The sequence below is a fragment of the Brachyhypopomus gauderio genome, unplaced genomic scaffold (assembly GCF_052324685.1).
Source record: "Brachyhypopomus gauderio isolate BG-103 unplaced genomic scaffold, BGAUD_0.2 sc156, whole genome shotgun sequence".
Classification (NCBI taxonomy): Eukaryota; Metazoa; Chordata; class Actinopteri; order Gymnotiformes; family Hypopomidae; genus Brachyhypopomus; species Brachyhypopomus gauderio.
This window is the reverse complement of record NW_027506977.1, coordinates 251,711-270,403: the sequence shown is the minus strand read 5'-3', so window position 1 is coordinate 270,403 and position 18,693 is coordinate 251,711. Positions and strand designations below refer to the sequence as shown.

General features: G+C 39.6%; 3 protein-coding genes and 1 pseudogene across 3 annotated transcripts; all 4 read right to left on the bottom strand.

Moving 5' to 3' along the window:
* Positions 1 to 10,036: 10,036 nt before the first annotated feature.
* On the bottom strand, positions 10,037 to 11,392 carry LOC143500558 (histone H3). The gene has a single exon (XM_076994706.1). It carries the CDS (start codon positions 11,380 to 11,382, stop codon positions 10,972 to 10,974), a length of 411 nt encoding a protein of 136 aa, XP_076850821.1. The 5' UTR covers positions 11,383 to 11,392; the 3' UTR covers positions 10,037 to 10,971.
* A 519-nt stretch (positions 11,393 to 11,911) lies between these two features.
* On the bottom strand, positions 11,912 to 12,434 carry LOC143500548 (histone H2A-like). Its single transcript, XM_076994698.1, has one exon. The coding sequence runs from the start codon at positions 12,422 to 12,424 to the stop codon at positions 12,038 to 12,040; it is 387 nt and encodes a 128-aa protein (XP_076850813.1). The 5' UTR covers positions 12,425 to 12,434; the 3' UTR covers positions 11,912 to 12,037.
* A 654-nt stretch (positions 12,435 to 13,088) lies between these two features.
* LOC143500549 (histone H1 pseudogene) lies at positions 13,089 to 14,086 on the bottom strand (annotated as a pseudogene).
* Positions 14,087 to 17,767: 3,681 nt separating this feature from the next.
* On the bottom strand, positions 17,768 to 18,189 carry LOC143500555 (histone H2B 1/2). The gene has a single exon (XM_076994703.1). The coding sequence runs from the start codon at positions 18,157 to 18,159 to the stop codon at positions 17,785 to 17,787; it is 375 nt and encodes a 124-aa protein (XP_076850818.1). The 5' UTR covers positions 18,160 to 18,189; the 3' UTR covers positions 17,768 to 17,784.
* Positions 18,190 to 18,693: the final 504 nt, after the last annotated feature.

The following is an 18,693-nucleotide window of genomic DNA, read 5'->3' as shown; positions in this document are numbered from 1 at the left end:
TTTCCCACCAGGCCAGAGGACTCTAAGTTGGTCTGCAAAATGTTGATAAAATTACTGGATACTGCACCACTGTATAATAAATTAAGTGTGCTCAGATAATGGGATGCACTTCACTAGCTAGAAGCTAAAATTTGTGGAACAAAATTTGGGTTTGAGACACAAATATGGGTTGGTTTATCATTCTCAATCTCAGGGTAAATTGGAAAGGATAAATGGTAACAAAGGATAAAGGAAAAGATATGTGCACAAATGTATGTGTTTGTATTGTTGGCCAGAAGATGTTCAGTGAATTTCGTTACAGGATTCACTCCGTATGAGCTCATATGACAGTGAGAAGTTTTCGGGGGCCCCCCAACGCGCTTGCGACATCCCACAGGAAAACCACAAGGTTGTACAAATAATGGTAAAATGCATTAAAAAGCTGTCTGTGAAGCTTATTCTGTCCAGGCGTAAGGAGAAGTGAGAATCAACGCCATGAGCAGATCCACCAGTCACCAAATCATTGAGAAGACATCACACCCCATCCAATTGAAGGGCAAAGGAGAAATGTGGTATCACTTCAGCCAGTGCCGACCATCAGAACCATTGAGCGCGCAGAGATACGGAGCTCTCAAACAACGAGTTATGTTAAAGGCCTAGTTTAACATTGTTTATTTGACTTTGTTTATTGTTGGTATTGTTATTTGTTTTTTGTTTGTTTCCGCATTATTATTAAAGTTGGCACCAATGTGATGATTATTATGTAACAGAATGTTAACGGGCCGCCCAATGGAGGATGGGTTCCCTTTTGAGTCTTGGTCCTCCCAAGGTTTCTTCCTAATCCCCACCATCATAGGGAGTTCTTCCTTGCCACTGTCGCCTTTGGCTTGCTCACTAGGGATCTGGACCCGTATGATTGTTAACCTTGTAAATCCTGTAAAGCGATTTGTGACAACATGTGTTGTGAAAAGCACTATACAAATATATTTGATTTGATTTTGATTTGAATGAGAAGCCATAAAATGGTTGTCTCACCAGGACATTCAGGGGACTGCCCCCTGTGTATGTGGGTCCATGGTGGGTCAAGGCCTTTATTATCTTAATAGTAACTAAAATTGTTGTTGTATTCTATGCGTAAGAAACTTAGTGTGATGGTTTATCAGCACGGTGATTGAACAGAGGAATACTCAGGGACAAGCAGCTATGATGTCACTGTTGTATCATGGGGAGTCAGATGAGAGGGTAACATTGGAAGATATTTTGTGATCTCTGTTTTCTCAGAGATCAAGAGAGGGTCTGTTGTGATTTGGAGTTTTTTGCTTAGCAATTAACACATGCTTTTTTTATTCTCTTAACATATTAACATAATACAGTATTCTTTTAACATTATTCTTTTAACATAATACAGAAGTAAAATGTAACCACTGTTTCATGTAGAAGTAAAATGTAACCATTGTCTAAGATGTGTCCGAGCGGTGAACCCTAGGGAGAGGATGTTGAGCAAACCACACTGTAGAGTGAGACCTAAAAAGCAGAAGGTGTAGGCCTGATTGTGCCGACGTTGGGGAAATATGAATTTACAGCATCTTCATGAATGGTGGCCTCTTGCCGGCCTATCAGTCCATACACAGGAACCATATGTCCATGTTGGGATTGCAGAGAAGAAAGAGAAGTATTGTTTGCTTGAAGAACAACACCATGTAAGGTATAGAAGAAGATCTAAGCGTTTGGGGGCGGAGAAATCATATATAAAGACGGCATGCTCAAACACTTGTTGGGTCTCTGATGTAAAATGTTAGAATGTGAGATCCCCAGAGATATCTCTGTTTTAATAAAGGCCTTTTTTGTTATTGCTATAATTTTGGTATGGTTGTTCTTGCTATCTCCTTCCCATCAAACGAACACGCTGGGCTAAGGTGGTAGGTAGAAGTTTACAGCCCTCAACAACTATTTGAAGTTTATTTAGATTCCTATTTGAACATCCTGACAGTAGTGAATTGCAGTAGTCTAGTCTAGAGCTAACAAAGGCGTGCACCAATTTTTCTGCATCATCCTGTGATAATGCATTTCTTAATTTGGCAATGTTGCGGAGATGTAGAAAAGCTATCCTAGTAGTATTATCTATATATTTATCAAATGATAGGTCAGAGTCGAGTATGATGCCTAGGTTTTTGGCTACTGTGCCAGGTGTAATGGGATAGTCTGCAAGATTAAGCATTAAATTTGGAATTTTCTGTCTTGCGGCCTTAGGGCCCACAAGGAGAACTTCTGTTTTGTCCTCATTTAATTGTAGGAAGTTTAGAGACATCCAGCATTTAATATCTCTTACACAGGCCTCAATTTTTCCTAAACTGAGTTTGTCATCGGGTTTGGCTGATATGTAAAGTTGAGTGTCATCCGCAAAGCAGTGAAAATTGACACCATGTTTGTTTATAACTGTGCCCAATGGTAGCATATATAATGTAAATAATAGTGGTCCTAAGATGGAGCCTTGCGAGACCCCATATTTAACCATTGTACGTTTGGATGAAATATTATTGAGCTCTACAAACTGATAGCGATTTGTTAAGTAAGACTGAAACCATGAAAGGGCTGTGCCTGAGACTCCAACCCAGCGTTCTAACCTTTCTAGCAAGATCCTATGATCAATTGTGTCGAAAGCTGCACTAAGATCAAGAAGCACTAACAGCGATACATAACCTTGATCTGAAGCAAGGAGGAGGTCATTTGTTACTTTAACTAATGCTGTTTCAGTACTGTGATGGGGCCTAAAACCAGATTGGAACTTTTCAAATATGTGATGCCTATGCAGATATAGGCATAATTGCTGGGCAACAGTTTTTTCTATGATCTTAGATATAAATGATGTGTTTGAAATGGGTCTATAATTAGATAGTACAGTAGGATCAAGATTTGGTTTCTTAATCAGAGGTTTAATAACTGCTAATTTACATGATTTGGGCATGTGACCTATTGTAATGGATGAGTTAACTATAGTTAGAAGAGGTTCAGTTACCGCTGGTAATACCTCTTTTAATAACTTTGATGGAACCGAGTCTAGTGTGCAGGTAGCACAATTTAAGGAAGAATTTTTTTTTTCTAATTCTGATTGTGGGAGTGGATGAAAAGCATCAAGTTTTTCTCCCAGTATGCGATTTAAATCGATGTCAACCAAACCAGATGACATACCAGTTGTATTACTAATAAAAGGTTTTATATTTTGTCTAATATTCTCTATTTTATTATCAAAAAAATCTATAAATACATTACTAGTGAGGTTTACTGGAATCTGAGGTTCTGCGCCTGCTTGATTTTTTGTAAGTTTGGAAATAGTATTAAAAAGAAATCTAGGATTGTTTTTATTTTTCTCTATCAGTGAGGCTAGGTTTGCTGAGCGTGCTTTAGCGAGTGCCCGTTTGTAGTCAATGACCACCTTTGGAGGTGACCGCCTACCAGGTGAAGAGGCAGTTGGAGAAGCTGAAGCCAGGAAAAGCTGCAGGCCCTCATGGAATTGTCCCAAGAGTCCTGAAGGTCTGTGCCTCTCAGCTGTGTGAGATCCTCCAGCAGGTGTTGGGGAAATCATCATGTCTGGTTCCTGTTGCAAAAAAAGTCTCAGACTTCCACTCCCAATGACTACAGACCAGTGGCTCTCACATCTCATGTCATGAAGGTCCTTGAAAGACTTGTTCTGACACATCTCAGACCTCAAGTCAGCCCTTTCCTGGACCCCCTGAAGTTTGCTTACCAGCAGAAGGCTGGAGTGGATCATCCTGTGATCAGGCTCACTATCATCTTGACCAGGCCAACACATCTGTGAGAGCCGCCTTTTTGACTTTTTCGTCTCAAGTGCTTTTAAGATGACGTCACTGGATTCGTCATTTTATGAGTCACACATCCGTAATTCTTATTCAAGATATCTCTAACGTAATTATGACTAGTCAAAATGACATTTTTAGATATCTGAATTAAAGAAGTACGTGCATTACGCCCCTTTTGCGATGTTGCCGAGTCGTCGAAACTGCTGCCTGCGGAATTTTGGGTGGGTAAAATGGCGTTAGCTGTTCTTGAAAAAATTGACAGAAAATGCCACAATCTTGAAAGAGCTCAACAGTATGGATTATGCGGCACTAAAAATAGTGTTAAAAACGCGAGAATGCGAGTTCGACTGTCCTGACATCGCATACAGACCACTGATTAGCTAGAGTGACCAGATGTCCTCTTTTTCCCGGACATGTCCTACTTTTGAGACCTAAATAAATGTCCGGGGGGAATTTCAAAATCGTCCAGGGTTTTGTTCGACTGACTCAATCATAATACATGTACAGTGCATTGTGATTAGAATTGCCACTCCGTTCCATTCCACTTAATTCCAGGTTTTTCTGTATCGCAAATTAGTCACGTATTTCTCCTCAAATCTATCTACTTTATATTGTGTGTGTGTGAAGAAGAAAGTGTGGGCCTGTCAGTCTACCCCCGAGTGTTTACAAGCGAAAGCACGTGTGTCCGCCGGTTCTACGGCAATGCCGAAACTAAAGTGAACGTTTACGGAGGAGTTAAAGAAAAAAATTCCTGTGCTTCCGCCAGGGTCGTGAACCATATGAGGCAGAGTGCTTGATGTGTACGGCAGGTACTATGTTGTTTTGTGGTGTTCAATAAATGCAATTTTTACACAGACACCATGTCATTTGTGTCATATCAAACACAGATACACCGATGACCCCGGCAAAAAAGGTGTCCTCCTTTTCAGAAACCCAAATCTGGTCACCCTATATTAGCAAATACAAAGAGTGCCAAGTTTGGCGCCAAAATGCTACGTAAATCTGGGACGTATTGACTAGACAAAATGATTATTGAAGATATCTACAAACACATTCCGACTAGTCAGAATAATTATTCAAGATAACAGGAATAAAAAAAAAACATCTAGATAAAAAATATTCAAGATATCTGCAATTTATTTGTAGACATTTTTAAATGACTTTTGACTAGTCAAAAATACAGTTCTGGATATCTCTAACTTTGTTATGCCTAGTCATTACTTACTTTCAAGATATCTGATATTTAATTTGCACTAGTCAAATCTTAGTTTAAGATATCTAAAAATATGTTTAAGATATCTTAAATAATGAGTATGTTTAAGATATCTTTAATTAGAATAATGAGTCAGAACAAAAAACGAGATATCTGTAATTGACTTTTTGACTAGTCATAATTTAATTGACTAGTCAGTAATTAATTGCAGATATCTTGAACTTGAGCCTCCATACAAATCAACGGTGAATATGACGTAATTTAGTCAGAATGTAATTGGAGATATCTCAAATTGACATTTTGCCTAGTTAAAATATAATTAGAGATATCTTAAATTAAATATACAGATATCTGTAATGTAGTTACAGATATCTCGAATGTAAGTGGGGTGAAGCCCATTTTATGTTAAAACGGCCTTCGATACAAACAGGACAGAAATACAGTGTGAGTCAGGCCTTATGTGACATCACAAACAGGACAGAACTACAGTGTGTCAGGCCTTATGTGACATCACAAACGGGACAGAACTACAGTGTGTCAGGCCTTATGTGACATCACAAACGGGACAGAACTACAGTGTGAGTCAGGCCTTATGTGACATCACAAACAGGACAGAACTACAGTGTGAGTCAGGCCTTATGTGACATCACAAACAGGACAGAACTACAGTGTGTCAGGCCTTACGTGACATCACAAACGGGACAGAACTACAGTGTGAGTCAGGCATTATGTGACATGACAAACAGGACAGAACTACAGTGTGTCAGGCCTTATGTGACATCACAAACGGGACAGAACTACAGTGTGTCAGGCTTTATGTGACATCACAAACAGGACAGAACTACAGTGTGAGTCAGGCCTTATGTGACATCACAAACAGGACAGAACTACAGTGTGAGTCAGGCCTTATGTGACATCACAAACAGGACAGAACTACAGTGTGAGTCAGGCCTTACGTGACATCACAAATGGGACAGAACTACAGTATGAGTCAGGCAATATGTGACATTACAAACAGGACAGAACTACAGTGTGTCAGGCCTTACGTGACATCACAAATGGGACAGAACTACAGTGTGAGTCAGGCCTTATGTGACATCACAAACGGGAAAAAACTACAGTGTGAGTCATTCTTCATGTATGAAGAATTTGGTTCCAAAACGCTATAAATCCATTTTGATCAATTTGAGTAAAAATGTGTTTTCTTTAGCAAGAAAGTGGTAGGCTAAAAACCACTGTTTTCTGTTTCAAACTATCAAATACCATACTAAGGTTAAAAAACACAAACAAATCAAATCAAGATTTTAATATTTAAAGATTTATTTAAAAAAAACAATTCGTTTTTTCGCAAAAACGCAATAAATCCATGCCATGTTTTTTTCAAAATGTCTTGTATATCCTTTGGCATCAATAGAACATTTTTTTTTACTGAAAATGTGCAAAATACAATAATAAATAACTGTAAATTGTACATCTTAATATAATAGTTTGACCCTTGGGCCTAAAAACACAAATTTCAAAACATTTCATTAACGAACAAGACATTGTCACGCTACAGCCCCGAACCCCTCCCTTCGAGCGTGTGTTAATGTTCTCCGTGTCTTTGTATGTACGTCTGTGTGTGTGTGTGTGTGTGTGTGTGTGTGTGTGTGTGTTCACTTGTCTCGTTAGACTAATGTGTTTCACGCGGTGCTTGTTAGGCTACGTGTATATAGTGTGTGTTTGTATCGTTTGGTGCTCGTCTTTAACGTGACATTCGTTGTGTGTGTGTTAAACCGTGTCAGCACGCCGTGAGCGTGTACTGTTTAGTGTATTCTACTGGTGTTATGATGCGCCGTGAGCGTTTACTGTTCAGTGTGATTGACACCTGTTTCAAGACGCCGTGAGTGTGTCCATCGTCAAGCTCAATACACGTAGCCTTTGAATGCACCTCGTCTTTGCATCCTCGACTCCCTCGCACCCGTTACAGACATAAATAGTAAAATAGTATAACTATTAACATAAATAGTATAGCTGCTATACGAACAGGCTCCTCTATACCATCAAAACCGTTCATTTTAGCAGACTTTGAGAGTGAAAAACGAGATATATTTTAACAAAGTAGGCTACAAGAAATGCCGGGCGGCTCAACAGGTCGCGTCTATGATGTTTCCATATGTGGTGGTGCGCTGTGATTGGATGAGTGGAGATGTGGCGTTCTGCGGGAAATCAGGATTGGCGTTTGTTGCATTTTGGAAAGAAAGAGAGAAAGCAGGGCAGTATTACACGGCGGATGTGGCGTTTAGATCAAAATTGAATATTGGCTTTTCAAGAGTGGTGAAATGAAAAAAATGTGAAATGTGCCATATTTTGTCAATTGTGATTTTTACACCCCAATCGAAATTTGTCCTCCGCTTTTAACCCATCTGTGCAGTTAGAACACACACACTAGTGATTATTAGGGGGCTGTGGATCACACGTGCCCAGAGCGGTGGGCAGCCCTAGCCCGGCGCCCGGGGAGCAGTTGGGGTTAGGTGCCTTGCTCAAGGGCACCTCAGTCATGGCCTCAGGTATGGGAATCGAACCCACGACCCTCCAGTCACAAGACCAGTTCCCTATCACCAGGCCATGACTACGTTTTCTTTTTCACTATCTCAGCTTGAGTATATGTGCGTGTGTGTTCAAATACACCTGTATGTTGACGTGTGAGAAATAGTGTGAGAGTATATTTAATATACTACAGGTGGAGAGTTGTAACACCATGAATTCCACCGATCATGGATCAGATATGAGTCATATGATCATTCCGGTATTTACCCAATTCCTCCCTGATCCCATATGGTGACTATCAAGGATGGAAACGGGCACATGCAGATTCCATTTAGAAAAAACTGATTTCGAGGTAAGAAAGTAAATTTCTGAATCAAGACTTTATTTTTTTGTTTAGTACTTATACTATTGCAGAAAAAAACGATGTGACTTCTATTACATTAAACTAGTTTCTCAGGTAAATTTTGATGCATTTTTGCCCTGTTAATTTCAAATCACCTTGCTAATACAGTTAGCTAAACAATGGCAGACAGGGGTGGGGTGTGTTGTAACACAGCTTTTTAAAGTGTTCTTTCACCTTACTAAAAAAACATTCTTGATTTTAATAATTTTACAGAATGCCTAGGCAGTGAAAAAGAAAGACTAACAGTGGTGAGCCTGCAAATGTAAAAAAAAAAAACATCTTATGAGGTCACAAAGAAGGGCAAGTCAGTCAGATCAGTTGTGAAGGCACATAGTATCTGTGATATAACACACACACACACACACACACACACACACACACACACACACACACACACACACACACACACACACACACACACACACACACACATTGACATTGCTTATTATTTGACCTCCATGTTCTTTACACAGGTACAATGTATTAGAGTGTTCATTAAGCATAATGAACCTATATTGTTAAATAAGTTTGTTCTATTACACTAATTTACACACACACTTGAATAAAACCAAGTGGATATGAGTTATGGTCAGTCACAGAGAGAGAGAGAGACATTGTTCTGGATTGTTCTTTCATTATTTTATTTCAAAAACCTCTTTTTGAAGCATATTGCATGGTGTGGCCTCTGTTGTTGCTTGTTTTGTCTAATTGTTACAATTTACCCCAGCATGTGTTGTAACCTACCCTGGTAGTGGGGTAGATTGTAACAAAGGAACACAATGTATTCAACTCACGAGGCCAGTGCTATTTGAATTGAGTTGCCATTTGGTGCCATTTGTAGTAAACACATGTGTGTACTTTGTATAAAAGTTTGAGAACTCTAGCTTAACCCTCCTATTATGTGCATCCTTGTAAAACAGCCGTACTGTTTAGGGTCACTTTAACCCTGGTGCATGTTTAATTGTTCAAAAGATGTCTGAAACCAAAAAAATCCTAACAAACAGTGTGAATATTTAATTACTAACTACATTACTAATTATTCTATCAATATTTAGTGCAATGGTGTTCCTTACTTGTAACAGGTAATGGTTCAATTAGGATCGTTTTTCATAAAAATGAAAATTTCCATGTTCAAACTATGATACCAAACACACACAACACTCTCATACACTTATACACACACACACATACACACACACAAAAACACACAGACAAAAACACACACACACAAACACACACACACACACAAACACACACACATACACATACACACACACACACATTGACATTGCTTATTATTATTCTTTACACAGGTACATTGTATTAGAGTGTTCATTAAGCATACATATTGTTAAATAAGTTTGTTCTAGTACACTAATTTACACAAACACTCCTGAATAAAACAAGTAAATGGCCGAATAGTGCAACTTAACCAACCCAAAGGCTCTTTTAAGAGCCACCCACACTTTTCACTGAAAGGTATTTAAATCTTATGGTCCATGTACAATAAATATTTCCATCTTCTCCTTCCTGGGTACTTTAAAGGTGGGTACATGCTGAACACACCCCCATTAGCCTTGTGTTAATATGCTTAGGCTATGTGACATATATAATATATATTTGACTATAGGCTCTGCTCTAGCCTACAAGCACATCAAATCATCTTGCACACTATTATGTTGTAATGTCCATTGCCCACATTGACATGATTTCCATTTGTTACATTTCATTAGTTGTAAATTCTTTGTACAGCCCTCCATAACTTATAGAATCACAGCATATAAAATCCTTTACTCCTTATTTTTTAAATAGAACTTCAAAATGTTCTTTAGATTTTTTTTTTACATAGAATGAAGAATAATAAGGCAATAATGTTAGCAGTTTTCAAACACAACATCAATTCAAAGTACAGAACACAATACAGAAGGTGATGGGTAAACAAATGAGAAGGCCTCCCAGTATTATTCTAATGGATTTACTGTTATTGTAAGAGTTCAGCTGTCTGCTATCTTGTGGATAACTTTTCATAATTTGTTTTCTGTCATATCTTGGTTTCTCAGATTTCATGTACACATTTGCTGACATGGACACAAACAAAACATACGAACAGTGATAATATTACAAAATAATTTTCATTCTTCAATTTTCATTTCATTCTTAATCTTTCTACAGTGGTTCTGTAAAACCAACTATTGCTCCTGACATCTCTGATTCAATGGGTCATTTATGAATGGTTAGGAATGTTATTAATTGTGTTCTTCGTTTTTTGTTGTCTTCCTTCTTTATCAAAACCCAATTCACAAAACCTCTATAAAGACAATATTTATTGTCCACAAAAGCAAATGCTGTTCACTGTAAAAACAAAACTCGTTTTGCAAAAAATAATAATTATGTGTTGTGCATTATATAGATCGTATTGAACCAAGGCTTCCCTGTACAGTTGCTTCATGCGAATTTTGTTGCGTATCAGGATTCGATCACTGGTGTCTATGGTGAATCTACTGTATGTTGGAAATGACACCAAGGACACATCATTTTAAATTGAAGGGCTCATCTCTCATCCTGCTTACCAGATTTGTTGCCTACACACTTTCTCAAAAACAATTCTCCCTATAGCAATTGATCCTTTACTAAATAAATAAAAAACTCTTCCCTGAACATTTGCTATGTATCCAAGTCATTCAAATGAGCAGTAATCCTACCACTTATCAAAACTGAACTTGACAGGCCATTTATTTCAAAGATCTGAGAAAGTTTTAGCTTAACAACTAAGCTCATGAATACCTGATTCAGAACCAGTTAAAGGAAATCTTTCAGTCAGGGTTTAGGCCTTAACATAGCAATGCTGATCAAAATAATTCATTCATACTAGATAGATGTGAAAACAGCAAATTTCCTGGTTTAAATCTTATTTAGCTTCAGAGAATCATTCCTCTGCTGATTGAACTTGCTCGTTTTGCAGTGAAACAATTAGGTGGCTCTTAAAAGAGCCTTTGTGTTTTTGGGGGCTTTTACTCCGAGCGCTCAGTTTAAGCACGCTCTCCGCGAATGCGACGGGCCAGCTGGATGTCTTTGGGCATGATGGTGACTCTTTTTGCGTGGATGGCGCACAAGTTGGTGTCCTCGAACAGACCAACCAGGTATGCCTCACTAGCCTCCTGCAAGGCCATGACAGCAGAGCTCTGGAAGCGGAGATCGGTCTTGAAGTCCTGAGCGATTTCTCTCACCAGGCGCTGGAAAGGCAACTTACGGATCAGCAGCTCAGTAGATTTCTGATAACGACGAATCTCCCTCAGAGCGACAGTACCGGGCCTGTAACGATGAGGCTTCTTCACGCCGCCAGTGGCCGGCGCGCTCTTGCGAGCAGCCTTAGTGGCGAGCTGCTTCCTCGGGGCTTTGCCACCGGTGGATTTACGGGCGGTCTGCTTGGTTCGTGCCATAGTGACAGAAGTCGACTGTTCACCAACAAGGAGGAACGAGAATAAGAACCTAGTATGGGGACGTCCTTTTTAAGCCCTAACGACGACCAGCGCTCATTGGGCGTCTTCAATACGAAGACCATCCATTGGACAATCAAGTGTGCGTCACTCTTCGACAATTGGCCCGTAGAGCGCACACATAAAAAAACGCCTACTTTTCAGGCGGGTTCACGGCAAGACTTTGTTTGGATTTTTCTGCCCATAATGTACCATAATCAGTCTCCTTAATTCGCATACAATCTGCTTAAAAACAGACTCTGCAGGTATAACACTGTTATTTTATGTCTCTAGCAGGTGAGAAATGTAGGATCATGGTACCAACATGCTGGCTTTCATCATTAGTTGCCAGCAGCTTATGCTTACTGTCCTATATTCTGTTCATAGGAGCAACATCATGTCTGTCTTTATGCACACGTATAAATTCATATGTGCATATGCAACATTAGAGTGATTGTGCGCATTTAAACGAAGTGTGCGAATGCTTAGACGTGAAACAGCAGCATCCAATAATGACAAGAGCACATACTAAAATCTGCATGAATGAAAAGTTGCACTTCATAAGTCGATGTGGGTGGCTCTTAAAAGAGCCGTTGGATTCTGAAAACAGAAGGGAAATTTACTTGGATTTAACGGTCTTCTCGGTCTTTTTGGGCAGCAAAACAGCCTGAATGTTGGGCAGCACGCCACCCTGAGCGATGGTCACTCCTCCCAACAGCTTGTTCAACTCCTCGTCGTTACGCACGGCGAGCTGCAGGTGACGAGGAATGATACGAGTCTTCTTGTTGTCGCGGGCGGCGTTGCCTGCCAACTCGAGAATCTCAGCAGTTAGATACTCCAACACGGCAGCCAAGTAGACGGGAGCACCGGCACCGACGCGCTCGGCGTAGTTACCCTTGCGCAAAAGCCTGTGTACACGGCCCACAGGAAACTGCAGTCCGGCGCGAGACGAACGAGTCTTGGCCTTGGCCCTAGCCTTACCACCGGTCTTGCCTCTGCCACTCATAATGTCAACCACAGCGCTGTAAGCAAAGACGAAATAATCACGCCTGCTCTAAGAGCGCTGGAGATATAGCTAAATAAGCTGCTCTCCTATTGGCTTAAAGAAGGCATGACGAATAACCAACCCGAAGCGGTCGACATCCAAAGCCAGCCTCCATCTCTTTCCCCTGCAACACTCCATGTGGCACGTCTTTTCTTGTTGTCCTTCGTATATGCATTTCAATATTGAATAAAGTTTTAGAAATCTTCTAAGCTATTCAGGGTACACGCATATGTATGACAAGGACAGGAGAGATTGGCAAATTAAAAAATATAGCATACAATAGAATATTACTGTGTACATGTCCATATGTTGAATGAGATGCAAAATGTTTTACGCGCGTTTACTCTACAAAACTCCCTCTCGTAATGTTTTTCTATATGTATGCACTTTAATTTAATGTAGAAATGTACTCAAGTTATTCAAGCTACGTACATGTATGACAAGGAGAGGAGAGATAGGCAGACTAATGTATTCATAGCATACAATAAAATCTTATTATATACAATATTTCTGTGAATAATGAAATGCAACATGTTTACTATGGATACAGTAAGAAAAACTGATTTTCGTTGGACCCTAATAGATATATAAAGTTATATATATGTTGTTTTACCGTCATATTGATATCGTAATGTTATGAGTATGGATTGCTTGAAATGCTTGTGTATTGACTTTTCATTCTCCATTTTAATAAAGTACACTTGGGCAAATAAAACATACGTATATAAAATAGAATCTTATTCTACACAGTATTTCTGTATTTAGGACGGGATGAATGTTTTAGGTTGTCATTTTTCTTCCCAATGTCCACGCACTTAATGTAGAGCAATGGATGAAACTGCACCTTAAAATCCACCAACGACACAAAATATTTAGTTTAAAGAAAAGCGCTCTTTAGAAAAAAAGGTGGGTGGCTCTTAAAAGAGCCTTTTGGGGAGACCAAGACATGAAAACATGCACGTTTACTTCTTGGGGGCTGCTTTTTTCGCCTTTGCTGCTTTTGGCTTGGCGGTCTTGGGCTTCGCAACCTTTGCCTTCTTGGGGCTCTTGGCTGCTTTCTTCGGAGCGGCCGGCTTCTTCGCTTTCTTGGGACTCTTGGTAGCTTTGGCGGCAGCGGGCTTCTTCGCCTTCTTGGGCGACTTCTTTGCAGCGGCGGCGGGCTTCTTTGCCGCGACCTTCTTGGGCTTTTTAGCCGCGGCAGGCTTCTTAACGGGGGACTTTTTCGCCTTAGGCGCGGCTTTCTTGGCGGGCTTCTTCTTAGTTTCCGCTTGCTTGTTGATCTTAAACGAGCCAGACGCTCCGGTGCCTTTGGTCTGCACCAAAGTCCCTTTCGTCACCAGGCTCTTGATGGCGAGCTTGACGCGAGAGTTGTTCTTCTCCACGTCGTAACCGCCAGCAGCCAAAGCTTTCTTCAGCGCGGCGAGAGACACGCCGCTCCGTTCTTTGGAAGCAGAAACAGCTTTAACGATAAGCTCACCGACGCTGGGTCCCGCTTTCTTGGGTCTAGCGGCAGCTTTCTTCTTGGGCGCTTTAGCCGGCGCGGCAGCGGTTGAGGCTGGAGCCACTTCTGCCATCCTTGAATTTTCTAAGAGAAACAAACACTGAACGAACTGATCTGTGACTGTGAACCTCCCTCCTCGCGACGGACTGTGGTCTTAAAATACACATGAGGACGGTGTAGACTCAACTCGCCCGACACTGCGTGCCTGTGCTTCCGTGAGTAGATGGTACTTGTGTTTTCTCACGACAAATCTCGACCTAAATATGCATCCAAACACTATTTGCAGTGCATCAAAAAACGCGAATGGCAAGAGAAGGCTCTCTCGTTTATTTGCGTGCCAGGGAAGCCCATGCAGTTCCGGGTCGTTTTGCACAACTGCCACAAAAACGCAACCTGCGACTGTCGCACCTAAGAAGACATGCTGTGTTTTGTGTGATGTGTGGGGTGAAATTGACAGAAATGAAGGAGTAGGTCTAACAGCTCATAGTGTGTGCTATGAAGGAGAGTCTGAGTAAAGGCATGGAGGTGTTTTGAACGTGGCAATGGTGTGTTTATTAGTTAAAAAATCCCTTGTGTAGGTGTGACTAAAACACAAGCATGGGGTGCAGGAGGCCGTGGCCATATGTACAAATACTATGAGATAAATAGTGGTGGTCTCAAGAATCAGGAAAAATTAAACTTATGAACAGGTATGTTTAAAAAAATAAGAGTAAGAACTAATGGAAAAGTAAATGTTTATCTGTCAAAGGTGTAAACTTGTGGAACAGTTGTGACAAGGACATAAAAATCTGCAGTTCACTTGTCAAATTTGAAAAACATGCTTAAAAATAAGGTAATAGATACTTATAATAAAGATAAATAATTTTATATATGTATAACTTGATATTGATTTTTAATAGTAATGTATGATTGTTCTGTAGATGAGCAAAGTTTATTATTAATAACAATTGGAAAAATATATATTTGATTAAAAAGGGTAGTCAATATAAGTTAATGCTTCAAACTATACATTTTTCGGTTATCATTATTTTCACCATTATAACCATTATTATTTATTAAATATTATTTTACTTTCGTTTTCTTTCTTTTTTATGTAAATGTATGTATACATATGTGTTTATATATATGTTTATATGTATATGTACATGTTTCTCTAAAATCCGAAATAAACTCTAAACTCCAGTCAGTTTATTCTCTTTCCAGCCTACCAGTTCTTTAAAATCCCAGTAGCATTTCCAGTGCCATACGTCTATGTATGTCAGACAAGTAGGCGTGTTTCTACTCCAAGGACTCTCTGAACTGTTTTCTCCCCACTGGTTTTTTTATGATGGTGCAAAATCCTTAAATTTATCAGAAGCCTAAATGACAGACAGAAAATTGTTTTCTTCAATTTGTCTGTATGTTTCCTTTTGTATTTTGTAGTGTTCTTACAATTGCTGTTGTGTTTGAAAAGTGCTATTCATATTTATAGTATGTATTATTATAAATACATATATTTCCTAAAATTTACTAGATGTAAATTACAAATAATTCCACATGCATTTCAAAGGCTTCAGTCAAAACACCATTAACATTAACCTCTACCTTTGATTTGGCATAACATTTTTATCATTAACCAGTGCTTCTGGTACTCTAAATTACTCCATAACCTTTCATATATGTTCCTTTTGCACAAGACCAAAACCTTTCGTCTGGTCCAAGCCCACAATAAAGTAGTTTTTCTCTTCTCCTTCACACAACAGATGCTTTAATGTACACAATTTATCCCTCATATGATGACCCCTAATTGCACACGTCTGTTCCTTGCCAATTATATTGGGTAATATTATTGCAAACCTGTTTACAATTCTGTATTACCACTCCCAGAATGTGGACATATGTGGGCAAATAATATTAATTATTATAATTATATATAATTGGGGAAGACTGGGTTTGGTTGTAACACTTTTTGCTTCTGAACCTTTATCTCACTGAATTCTTGAGCTAGACTTCTCAAACTTTTATACAAAGTACACACATTTGTTTACTACAAATGGCACCAATTCAAAACTCAGTTCAAATATCACAATAGACAAAAGATGCAACAACAGAGGCCACACCATGCAATATGCTTCAAAATGTAAATAAAATAATGAAAGAACAACCCAGAACAATGTCTCTCTCTCTGTGACTGACCATAACTTATATCCACTTTCTGTTTTGTTTGAGTGTGTGTAAATTAGTGTACTAGAACAAACTTATTCAAAAATATGTATGTACCTGTGTAAAGAACATGTATGTCAAATAATAAACAATGTCAATGTGTGTGTGTGTTATATGGCAGATACCATGTGCCTTCACAACTGATCTGACTGACTTGCCCTTCTTTGTGACCTCATCAGATGCTTTAAGAAAAAACATTTGTCTTTCATGTCAGTCTTTCTTTTACACTGCCTAGGCATTCTGTAAAATAATTAAATTCAATAATGTTTTCTTAGTTGTATGTAAGGTGATGGTTGTAACACTTTTAAAAGCTGTGTTACAACCCACCCCACCCCTGTCAGCCATTGTTTAGCTAGCTGTTTTAGCAAGGGGATTTGAACTTAACAAGGCAAAATGCATCACAATTTACCTACTACAATTAATGTAATAGTTCAATGTAATATAATTCTTATACTATTGCAGATAAACCACAAGTACTAAACTAAAAATAAAGTCTTGATTCAGAAATTTATTCTTTCACCTCATTTTTTTCTCTATGGAATCTGCATGTGTCTGTTTCCATCCTTGATATTCACCATGTGTGATCAGGGAGTAATTGGGTAAATACCGGAATGATCATATGACTCATATCTGATCCATGATCGGTGGAATTGATGGTGTTACAACTCTCCCCATGTTACAACACCCGGTCTCCCCATACAGTATATTATATTCTCCTTTCTCACACGTCAACATGCAGGTGTCTTGACCCTCCATCATCCAGGACACATGGGAGACAAGCATCCAGACTTTTCTCTGTCCTGGCTCCAAGGTGGTGGAATGAACTTCCCTTGTGTGTCCGAACATCGGTCACTTGCTGTCTTCAGACGCCGACTGAAGACCCACCTCTTTCAAGTGCACTTTGCATAATTATGCTTCGTCTATTGTGCTTTATCGTCTCTTTCCTCAGGTGTTTGTTACAGGTATTGTTTACTGTCTTTTTCCTCAGGTGATGTGTATGTTCTAGTGCTGTCAATTCCAGGTGCCACGATTAAAAGTCCTGACCAGGATTTTGCTCAAGCTTGCTAGATTTTCTAATTAGCAATCCAGGTAAAATTAGTGGAATCAATACAATCCAGGAAGCCAGAGCAAAATCCTGGTGAGGACTTTTAATCGCGGCACCTGGAATTGACAGCACTAGTATGTTCAGATATAATTGTTAGGTATCATTTGACTTTCGTCTAGTGGTTTGTCCAGCTTAGAGTACCTTGTGTTCAGGACTATCTATTCTTGGAGATTCCAAGCAACTACGTAGCACTTTTGTAAGTCGCTCTGGATAAGAGCGTCTGCTAAATGCCATAAATGTAAATGTAACACGCGCACACACACAAGCTGAGATGCTAAGAAAACGTACAGCAGTGGATACAAAGTTGTACAGATCATATACATTATAGAACACAACATAAAATACATTCTAGGCTGCCCAACAAAGCACAGCACGTGGGAAAATTAACAGGACAGAAATAGCTTTAATCTAATTATTGTGCAAACACATTCCTAAGGGAAAAACTCTTTGGGTGAAAGTGTGGGTGGCCCTTAAAAGAGCCTTTGGGTTGGTTAAGTCGCACTATTCGGCCATTTACTTGGAGCTGGTGTACTTGGTGACGGCCTTTGTGCCTTCAGACACGGCGTGTTTGGCCAGTTCACCGGGAAGCAGCAGGCGCACGGCGGTCTGGATCTCCCTGGAGGTGATGGTAGAGCGCTTGTTGTAGTGGGCGAGACGAGAAGCCTCACCAGCGATGCGCTCGAAAATGTCATTGACGAAAGAATTCATGATTCCCATCGCCTTGGAAGAGATACCGGTGTCGGGGTGGACCTGCTTCAGGACTTTGTACACGTAGATAGCGTAGCTCTCCTTCCTGGTCTTTCTGCGCTTCTTGCCTCCTTTACTGGCCGTCTTGGTCACGGCTTTCTTAGATCCCTTCTTCGGGGCGGACTTTGCTGGCTCAGGCATGATGCTCGGTGATGAGTGAAACACCGTTGAATGAACAACAACTCTCCAGCACCTCCTACATTAAGAGTTTGGTAGTCTAATTAGGTCACGCCCTCCCTCCACGCTCATGACTAAGCATCATTGGTCAAAAACAAGCCCTCCTATGACAGGACCTCCTATCGTGGCTCCGCCACCCCACTGTGCCGTAGCGTTTACCTCTTAATCCCGCCCAGCCATTTCTGCCTTCAACTTTCAAACGAAAACTATGATAGAGCATCAAAATCTGTTTAGTTCTGCTTGCGCAAGGAATTTCTAGCTTATCATTTTATTATACTAAAATTCTTTGGATGTGGTTCTAAACTAGCTAGGTCATAACTTTGATTATCATTACAAAAAAAATCTTTATTTGTATAGTATCTTTCATAGATACATGAAACTCAAAGTGCTTTACAAAATAAATAAAAACATTTAAAAAAAACCTAAAGAAAAAAAGGAATCAAACATAAAATAATATAATAAAATGACAATTTATTAAAATAGAGAGTAATGTAATAA